Source organism: Rhamphochromis longiceps, linkage group LG12, assembly GCF_057381845.1.
Source record: "Rhamphochromis longiceps isolate RC_006_pf linkage group LG12, R_longiceps_female_GT1.1, whole genome shotgun sequence".
NCBI classification, from domain to species: Eukaryota; Metazoa; Chordata; class Actinopteri; order Cichliformes; family Cichlidae; genus Rhamphochromis; species Rhamphochromis longiceps.
Window position 1 is genome coordinate 19,549,207 of NC_140568.1, and position 10,057 is coordinate 19,559,263.

At 40.1% G+C, this 10,057-nt stretch overlaps 2 protein-coding genes across 3 annotated transcripts; both read left to right on the plus strand.

Annotated features, from left to right (window-relative positions):
- The first annotated feature begins 1,160 nt into the window (after positions 1-1,160).
- LOC146657185 (immediate early response gene 5-like protein) lies at positions 1,161-3,133 on the plus strand. The gene has a single exon (XM_085425086.1). It carries the CDS (start codon positions 2,206-2,208, stop codon positions 3,082-3,084), a length of 879 nt encoding a protein of 292 aa, XP_085281212.1. The 5' UTR covers positions 1,161-2,205; the 3' UTR covers positions 3,085-3,133.
- An 830-nt stretch (positions 3,134-3,963) lies between these two features.
- Positions 3,964-10,053, plus strand: LOC146657186 (carnitine O-acetyltransferase-like). Of its 2 annotated transcripts, none has more exons than XM_085425089.1 (14): positions 3,964-4,119; positions 5,254-5,523; positions 5,708-5,826; positions 6,473-6,526; positions 6,670-6,835; positions 6,961-7,135; positions 7,246-7,424; positions 7,522-7,622; positions 7,710-7,829; positions 7,935-8,057; positions 8,153-8,288; positions 8,373-8,435; positions 8,518-8,655; positions 8,769-10,053. In XM_085425089.1, the coding sequence occupies exons 1-14, from the start codon at positions 4,093-4,095 to the stop codon at positions 8,982-8,984; spliced, it is 1,887 nt and encodes a 628-aa protein (XP_085281215.1). In that variant the 5' UTR covers positions 3,964-4,092; the 3' UTR covers positions 8,985-10,053. The 2 variants fall into 2 exon arrangements, with proteins under 2 accessions (XP_085281215.1, XP_085281216.1); XM_085425090.1 differs by lacking the exon at positions 3,964-4,119 and adding an exon at positions 4,150-4,265.
- Positions 10,054-10,057: the final 4 nt, after the last annotated feature.

Sequence of the window (10,057 nt, forward strand, 5' to 3'; positions counted from 1 at the left end):
TGAAATGCTAGTGGGGAAAATGTCAGAATAAAATAAATAAATAAATAGATAAGCTGTAGAGGTGATTTTTATAGAGCATAAATAGAGAGAAACCATACTCTACACTGATTTTCAACTTTAATTCAAAGGATTTAACAAACATTTTACATTAACTGTTTAAGAATTACAACCATCTAACCTCATCGAGAATAGTCTTGAGAAGGTAAGTGTTTCATTCTCAGTGTCTACAATCAAGGCAGACCTTCGTGAATACGAATACAAAGGATTTACAAGAAGATGCAAACCACTGGTTACACTCAAGAACAAGAGGGGCAGACTTTACCAGAAGACATTTAAAAAAAACTTGCACAGTTCTGGAAAAAATAAGTTATTTTAAAAATGACCCAAGATTAACTTGTGCCAGAATGATGGGGAAAGAAAAATATGGAAGTGGAAAGGTTAGGAAAAGCATTATTATGCCATGGACATGGCTGCCAATTGCACCGAGTAACTAGTGTTTATTGATTGAAGTAGACTGCTTATAAAAGTAGTATTATGAAGTGTACTGAAGTACTCTGAAGGGTACAGGGCTATACTTACTGCTGGGTACAACTAAATGCTTAAAAACTGATCAGACAACACACACATAATGAGCCAAAGGAAACTGCAAAAGAGTTTCTCAAGACAAAAAAATGGGATATACTTCACTGAGCAAGTCAGTCACTTGATCCGGACCCAGTAGAGCATGCTTTTCAGTTGTTAAATATAAAACTGAAGTCAAAAAGAACCACAAACAAGTAGCAATTGATGGCAGCTTCAGTAAAGACCTGGCAGAACATCTCAAAGGAGGAAACACAGCATTTTGAGTGTATCCATGAGTTCTAGGATTCGGGCAGTCATTGATTGCAAATGATTTTCATCCAAGTATTAAAACAAATCTTGGTTTGTCGATTTACTTTTGCACATCTAAAAATGGGGGACTAAATATATGTATATATGAAAATGGTTTTAATTCCTTAACAGTTAATGTAATACTTTTGTTAAACGTCTGGAATCAAAGCTGAAAATCTGCATCTTGATTGTTTAATTTAAAATTCATCATGGTGGTGTACAGAGGTAAAATTAAAAAAAAAAAATAGCATCTTTATCCAACAATCTTTGGACCTAACTTTGGATTACTATAGTATAATGTAGAATAACGTGGCATAGTACCATGTTTTATAGTGTCATATCATATTATATTGCAATATACCATATAATATAGTGATATTGTTCTCTCCCAAACTTCTTTAGTTCACCTTATTATTTGCTTAAAATGTATTTATTTAGTTGATTTTGGGGAATTAGGGCTTTTTTTTAAAATTAAGTTCTCATAACTGTTTAAAAGACAATTAAATAAATAATAGAATCAGTTTTTTATCTTTTAGATTCAATCATTATAATCTCGGCTTTGATCCTGTTAAGTGTAATTGTGATTTTTGCCATCAAGCAGCCATAAAATGTAGTATAGTATAGTCTTGTACTGTGGTAGCACATTGTAATATAAAATGTAACAATATAGTAGAGAAAGAATCCTCAGTATATAAAATGATAAAGTAATAAACTGTTTTGGAAAATAATAAGATACATGATTGGAACAGTCAAGAAACTGAGTAAAGTAGATAATGTTGATATTATAAAATGCAACTTAACCCTGTTTTAATGTTCATCCTCTCTACTTATATTCTACATCCACATCATCTAATATTTTTCTTATTTGTTATTACATGTTAGTACATGTTATATTTATAAATTACATCCCATTACACTATTTCACTCTATTGTACTACCCCGCTACATTCGCATCTGCTTTTTCTTCCACCTTCCATTGATTTCTGTTTTAGTGCGGACTCCAAAGTCTCCTATTTGTCTGCACTGAGATTTAAAAAGATCATATTTAGTGAAATACAGCTTGCCTGCTCCTACGTGCATTTTGAATGAGGCTAGTAGTGATATTTGCGTATAACAGAAGCACCTCCTCCCTCCCATTGGACAATGTGTACGTGAGGGCGTGGCAAGGAAAGATGAGAGTTGCAAATCCATGCCCATACTGGGAAGACATGGAGCGCTATGGACACAGTCTACACGAATCTGATAGGAATCTCAACTAAAGGCATCACTATTTCTCCAGTTTGGAAACAAACGATTTGAGAGACCGAGAGCAAAGAAAGGGTGGCCCGACTGAGGATGGAGTGTGCATTTGAAGCACAGAATCTGATCTCCATTTCTTTGAGGAAAATCCAAAGCTCCAGGACGCAGAGAGGAGGCATCAAGCTCCACAAGAACTTACTGGTAACGTACGTACTGAGAAACGCCAGGCAGTTCTACATGAGCAAAAACTTGTCGCAGATGCAGAGGACGAATCCGTACGAGGATGTAACCGTAGTCCGAGAAAGGCAAGAATACCTCGAATGGACGGGGAGCTTCACGGAGTTGGCTGATGACTTCTACTGCAACTTTACTGGGGTTGAGTCGGACACTTGGCACTGCGGAGCGCACCAGCCCAACGGTCAGCCTGCAGAGGTGGCGCACCAAGGCGCATCTGCCTGCGCAATGGATTCACCGAGTGACTCTGACCTCATGGTTTCGGACGCCTGTTGGAGCTGTGCGGACAAATCCTCCTGGGAGTTATCTATCCCGAACACGCAAGCCAACCAAAAGACTGTCCTGGACTTGGACACCCATGTGGTGACTACTGTCACGAACGGATACTTCCACACAGACTGTTGCGCGCAGCCCAAACAGCCGCAGGGCGCGCAGTGCTACACAAAAAAGCGAAAGATTGACATAAGTTATCATATCGTTGATCCAGAGTTTTATTTGCCAGACTTTGCGCCAGTGCCGTGTAAAAGAATGAGGAGTGATGATGATTCACATTCAGACTCTGACCAGTTGGACAGCACAAACATCTCCAACCTGATCTCGGTGCTGGGCTCAGGTGGGCTATCTGAGTTTGTGAGTTGGCAGCAAACGGACCTTGAGCAAATATTCGCCACTCAAACAATTTGTTTAAAACACACGCTGTTAACAGGCAGCGGCTGGACCAGAGCAATCGAAGCATTTTGATATGTATGACTATGTGTTTTTAATTTCTTTGTATCGTTTTATTTTGCTGCTTTTAAATAAATCATGACACGACTGCAGTTCTCTCTTGGACTTTTTATACAAAAACAGTGCTGAAATTATACAGAATGGTCATATGCATTTCCATTACTTTTTGCACATTGACATTTCCTGTGCTAGTGCGAATAATTTCTACACAGCATGACTAAACTGTAACCTTTATTTAAATATTATTTTGTGGTGGTGATTTTTTGTTAAATTATTTTTTTCTGCGGGAAAACCGGAGTCACTGGTTTGTATTTCCTGGAGAAATAAGTGAATGCTGTTTTCTCCTTGGAAAGATGTTGGACGACTACCACCATGTGGCCAGAGAAGATCTGTGCAGCTTTGTGCAACAGTTCAACGAGAATTCTTATTCTTATTCTTATTATGTAAATATATATTTATATCAGGGCCTGCTTTGATTAATCAATAAAACAAACAGTCTAAAAACACAAATGCATTGACTTCAAATTACTTGGAAAGAGGGCGCAGCGGTCAACTTAGAAATACAGACAGATTTTGTGTTTTTGTTCTTCTTCTTATTATTATTATTACAGTTATTATTAGTAGTAGTAGTAAATGTGCCATCATTTCACTGAACTTGGAGGTTTTAATATGCAATTTCTGAACACAATAACCAGAAGTAGTAAAAGACAAATGCTTATTAGCAGCTCTTGTGGAACATTTGAATCCATTTTTCCTAAAATGAATAAAACAATGAGCTGAGGAAGCTTCCATGCGGGTAGAGGTTTAGTGTAATTATTTGTTTTGAAACAGCAGTCTCACGTGTGCCAAACTCCACCTAGAAAAACACTTTTCAAGGAGAGAGAGCGCTTGTTTTGTTTGCTGTATCCGACGGGGGGCGGACAGCTGAGCGCAGAGTGCTTGTCCTTGAGACATGACTGCCCGAGGGTTTCCCCATCTATATTCCCGGGACAGTCCAAGTTTTTAGCGCGTCCGTCTGACAAGATGCTGGGTGTTTTTGTCAGAGCCGCGGTGAGTCCTCCTTTTCCCCCCTTTGCGTGTGTTTTAAGTGCGTGTTAAAAAAGCGCAGTAACGTTACGTTTGATTTTGCGACATCAGGTCAAGTGAGTGAGTGAAGAGGGAGGGGCGCTGTGCAGAATAGCAACAATGTGGCAACAGTAGGTTAAAATGTAACTTACGTTCACCCAACGTGTGCATTTAAATTGTGCGTTAAGGAATATAACGGAGTATTTTTCTTTTTTTCGGGGAGGGGGTTAGCTAACATTTTGCATAGCGTTAGCTTAGCGTAGCATAGAGTAACTTAGCGTTAGCTTAGTTCGTGACATGGGAAACAGCAATGTGACTCGGAGTCATCCCCCAGTATTATCCACATTCTTGCATCTTTTCTGTCGTGGCGTGCAATAAATACACAAAATATTTAGCAATAACTTTATGTTGATATCGCTAACCGGAAGTTAATTGTTGTGTTCCAGCTTGACATAAATATCCCTACATTTTTTCTAACCGTTACGTATTTAATTCAACCTTATTTGGAGTAATATTAAATCAAATGGGATATCATATGAATGTATCTTCTTATTTTTTGTCAATAAATCGTATAACGACTTTATATTGATGTGTTTTTGTTGTAGTTCCCATCCGAAGGTTCAACTGTGTCAACCTATTTATAAGCTGGCAGAGACTAACACCAGTTAGTCCGAATAGTATAGCTGCTTCTGTCGGTTGTTTTGGTGTCCGTTTTCATGCACCAAATCATCATCTCGCTGTAAAGCACGAGCCTGTCTAAGTTATTTACCGTTGTTCGCAACGCCCGAAGCTAGTTCTTGCTTAAACCAGTTTGCAGCGACTCATTAATGTCTGCAGTCTTAGATTGCATGCACTAAACAACATGTTGACACTTGAGGTTAAAGAGATTCAATTAATCTGCAGGGTTAACGAGCCCCAGTGAGATTGTCAATAAGATTACATTTCAGTATTCACACTCATGTATGAATGTACTGGGCTATTTATATATTTAACTGTCTGTTGGGCTTCAAATAGCAATGACACCTTCAACTTTCTAAATCCATTTGTAATACTCCAATTTAATGTGTAATAGCAGAAAAAACAGAAGAGTTTTTAACTTAACAAGATATTATCTTATAGATGCGGCCAGGTATGGTGAAGCCATGTCACCTAGTCAGACCCGTAACGCAGATCCTTGCAAGGCCCCTGACACACCAAGAGGGTCTGCCTAAGCTACCTGTGCCACCCTTGAATCAAACGTGTGAGCGCTACCTCGCAGCTTTGGAACCCCTCATCAGTGATGAAGAGATGGATCACACCAGGAAGGTGGTACAGGAGTTCCTTAAGGGTGGTGTAGGAGAAAGGCTTCAAAAGGGACTGGAAAGGCGGGCACGCAAGACGGACAACTGGGTAGATAAATGGATTTATTTAACTTTATGTGTCACCGTAGACATGATGAGTGTAAAAGCAGTCTTTTGACAGAAGAATCTGTCTTTTGTAATTACATACACTAAATACATGTTTAATTTGGCTGTTTAAGAAATTAAAGTAATTCTTTTTTCGCCCTGGTCTGACTACAGCTGTGTTTGTGTAGTTAACAGAATGGTGGATGCAGTCGGCCTACCTGGATTGCCGTATGCCGGTGGCAGTTTACACCAGCCCTGGAGTAGTCCTGCCCCAGATGCACTTTCATGATCGTCAAGGTCAAATGAGGTGAGAAACCAGCATGCCCTTACAGTATCCAAACTGCTTATCTTAATAATCACAGGCCCACAAACACTAAAAAAAACCCCAGCACTTGTAATGCGTGCAGTAAATTTTCGGGGCTCCAGCAGTACCAGTTATAAAGTTTAATTGTCTGAATATAAGTGCAGCCATTAAGCTGTTTTAAAAAGTGATTTACTTTGTGTTGAAGTTACAGTACAAGCTCATTTTAAGCTGACCTTTGCACAGTCTTCCCTCCACATGCTGGCTATTTAAAGCCCCAGGGCTTCTCATACCATTGCTCAGCTGTTTTTGAATGCTGTGACCCATAGGATATGCAGTGAACATAGGGGCACCATGGAGATGTAATGCAAAAATAACAATGAAGATGATAAGAATATATGTGCCAAACATATGAGACTGTGGTAAACAAGCCAGTGCTTGTTTTTGTTTTGTTTTTACTTTTAGCTTCTAAAAATTTAACTGCGTTCCTCTCCATTCCTCTCCATAGTTCATGACTGATTTTGTTCCATCTGTGAACACTATATATGAGCGCTAGCTTTTGGAGCATTGATGCAAAACAAAGCATACACTGACCATTATGTGTAGTAATCTATAATCTGACTTGTTATTTTTTTATTTTTATTTTTTGCAGGTTTGCTGCCAAATTAATTGCAGGAGTTTTGGACTTTAAAAAAATGATTGACACGTGAGTTTGTCTGAAATCAATACAAACATTGTACTGCTGTAGCAATAAGCTCATTATCACCATGGCCTGCAGCTGTTTTTTATTTGTTTTTTTTTGTTTTTTTTCAAAACTGCAAATGAATAATATTAGTTACTGTGTTGTAGTCAGACTCTGCCTGTAGAGTATTTGAGTGGGAAGCCTCTTTGTATGGACCAGTATTACCAGATCCTGTCTTCTTGTCGTATTCCTGGACCAAAGAGAGATATCGTTGTAAATCACGCCAGTGGAAAAACACCTCCGACTCACATCACTGTGGTCCACAACTTTCAGGTACTCTAGATGGCACTGCTGTTCTTTCTTCAATTATAAAGATCCTGATTTTTTTTTATAGTCATTATGAAGAAAAGGAGTAATAAACTAAATCTGTTACTGAATCAACCCGGCTTCTCTTCTAGTTTTTTGTCCTAGATGTGTACAACAGTGATGGCACTCCACTAACAGTGGATCAGATGTATATGCAGCTGGAGAAGATCTGGAACTCCTCTTTGCAGACTAACAAAGAACCGATTGGCATCCTCACATCACAGCACCGCAACACTTGGGGAAAAGCCTATAATAACCTGATTAAGGGTGAGGACAAGCCACAGTATCAGCCAGATGTATTCTATAGATAGAAAGCATTTTTTGTTAGAATCTTGTGATTCACAAGTTCCATTTCCCCCTTTTTTTTTTCTTCTCAGATAGGACGAATAAAGACTCAGTTCGTGCCATCCAGAAAAGTATTTTTACAGTTTGTTTGGATGCTCCAATGCTGCGGGTGTCTGATGACTTGTATCTGAGCCGCGTAGCTGCCCAGATTCTGCATGGAGGAGGTGCTCGTTGGAACAGTGGCAACCGCTGGTTTGATAAGACGCTACAGGTCAGTTTAAAAGAGCGCAATGACTCACAGATCCAAAGTAATAAACAGGATTCTGGCAATGGTTGAGAATTTGAATGTACCTGCAAATCGTCCTCAGTTCATTGTTGGTGAAGACGGTGCATGTGGACTGGTGTATGAACATGCACCTGCTGAGGGTCCACCCATTGTGTTTCTCATCGATTACGTTGTTAAATACATGTAAGTTTATTTCAGATTTTAGACTAGTGTTTCTTCGTGTTTATGATGAGCTCACACTGACTCGGCGGGTCACGTTTTTCTCAACAGGCAGAGGACTCAATTCCGTCGCGCTCCCATGATTCCCCTGCCCATGCCCCAGAAGCTGCGTTTTAACATTACACCTGAGGTCAAGAGAGATATTGAGAAGGCCAAACAAAATATGAACATGTATGTCATGCTGTGCAGTCAGAATGTAGTTTTCTTGTTGCTGTTGTCATTTGGGCTTTGATGTCAGACATTTTCTTTGACTCCCTCTTTTCTCATTTTTGTCAGAATGGTACACGACTTGGATGTGAAAGTGCTTGTGTTTTCTCACTTTGGAAAAAATGTGCCAAAGAAGCATAAGCTCAGTCCAGATGCCTTTGTGCAAATGGCTCTTCAGCTGACGTACTTCAGGTGAGAAGTCCGCTCTCTTGAAAGGGGGGGAAAGGTCCCGTGGGATGCAGACACTGAGTGCACCGCATGATATACTTTTTTTGTTTTCAATCCAGGATCTATAATATTTGCTGCTCTACCTATGAGAGTGCTTCCTTAAGAATGTTCAAATATGGGCGAACAGATGCAATCCGGTCAACTACTGCAGACTCACTTGAATTTGTCCAGGCAATGCAAGACCCAGCTAAACAGGTACTAGTAAAAATGATGGGCTCTCACAAGCGATGTAACATTTTAAATGTGATCGTAAAAACTGAGCAGTAAATGTTCAAACAGAGCGCAGAGAAGCTGGCACTGCTGCAGAAGGCCATTCAGACGCATAAAGAAAACACGTACAACGTGAGTGCTGAAATCCCCAAAACAACCACTTTTTAACTACTTGATAAATATCACTTTAACATGCTCACCATTGCTTTTTCAGGCAATTCATGGGCAGGCCATTGACAGACACCTCCTTGGGCTCAAGAGGCAGAGCATAGAAGACCTGACCTCTATACCTGAGATATTTATGGACACCTCTTATGCTGTGGCTAATCATTTTAATCTCTCCACCAGCCAGGTATATTTGCATCTAAGAAAAGCCCCAGTGTGTTACTGCTGAGCAAAGGATAATGTGTTGTAATATTTGTTTACTTGCATGTTTGCCCTCATCCCTCCCGTCTCGATGTCCAGGTTGGCTCCAAGACAGACTGTGTGATGTGCTTTGGTCCAATGGTGCCAGATGGCTATGGAGTGTGTTACAATCCCATGGATGAGCACATCAACATCGCCATCACAGCCTTTAACAGCTGCGAGGAGACAAATGCTGCCAACTTTGCCCAGGCTGTAGAGGAAGCACTGTTGGACATGAGAGCTCTCTTGGAAGACACAGCTACAGCCAAGCAGTGATTCCACACAGGAACCTGGCACGGTGTTTTTGTGCCCCCGCCGGGCTGTGGCTGTAGCTGAACCTGGAACAATGCCACACTGACACAGACCTGCAATGGACTGAGTGTGTTGGAGCTATGGGGAAACCAGTTTTTAAAGGAATTATGGGAAATTTACCGTGTGACTATCAGTATTGAGATAGAGCTATATATAGGTGTGCGTGTGAACTTTAGATGAGCATTATTTACTAACTGTAATAGTATAAGTACGCCCTCCATTTTTATACTTCAGCAGTTCTGTGTGCTATCTTCCAAATGACTTTGTCCTTGCTTAAGTTAAAGATTTTGAGTGCTTTGGTTTGTTTATTGTTTATTTAAGGTCAAAATAATTGCATATAGTTATAACAGTTAATGAAAAAGGATCTTTCAGTAAGATCCTTTTTCATTTCACTTTCACTTGAAGATATAATATGCAGTTATGAACCACAAGAACTGTATGGTGGTAAGTAAATCTGCAGGGAAACAGCCTTCTTGTAATTTCTTATTTTCCTTTTTCAGGGGTGTTGCCTTTGTACAAAGGGTGTGTAGTCTCTGACCAACAACTGAGAGTGTGAGTGCAGGACTCTGTAAAAATACAGAACGAGGGGCATTACTGTCACTGTCTGTCTTCTCCGCTGTCCGTGTCATGAAAAGTCGCAGAGGTCCTTCTGTTCGGGGGGTCTGAGCGGAGCCAGAGGCAATAGCAGCCATCATGGAGCATGCGCTTCAGGTGTATTCCCACAAAACCCAGCAATGCAGCACCTCCCTTCACAGTTGTGATTTAGAATGAAAAGTGCTGCGAAACAATCACGTTATCACAAATAACATTTCATTTCACAGCTATTTGAGTCACAGCTTCGTTCTTGTTAACACCGCTCCTTTTCATCTTTCACCTTTTTCAGCTCGCGTGGATACCGCTCCTCCCTTTCGCTTTGTGGAGCCAGAGAGGAGGGGCCAAATATAAATGTTGTGTTCAGTTTATAGAAATCACATAACTGATGACTGCTGCATATTATACCTTTAACTCTTTCTTCTCAACAGAGCACAAGTGAACAT

Coding starts and splice junctions, on each gene's coding strand:
- LOC146657185 (XM_085425086.1), top strand. CDS start 2,206: ATGGAGTGTGCATTTGAAGCACAGAATCTGATCTCCATTTCTTTGAGG.
- LOC146657186 (XM_085425089.1), top strand. CDS start 4,093: ATGCTGGGTGTTTTTGTCAGAGCCGCG. Junction 7,136..7,245: donor CTATAATAACCTGATTAAGG/GTGAGGACAAGC, acceptor TTTTCTTCTCAG/ATAGGACGAATAAAGACTCA. Junction 8,656..8,768: donor TTAATCTCTCCACCAGCCAG/GTATATTTGCAT, acceptor CTCGATGTCCAG/GTTGGCTCCAAGACAGACTG.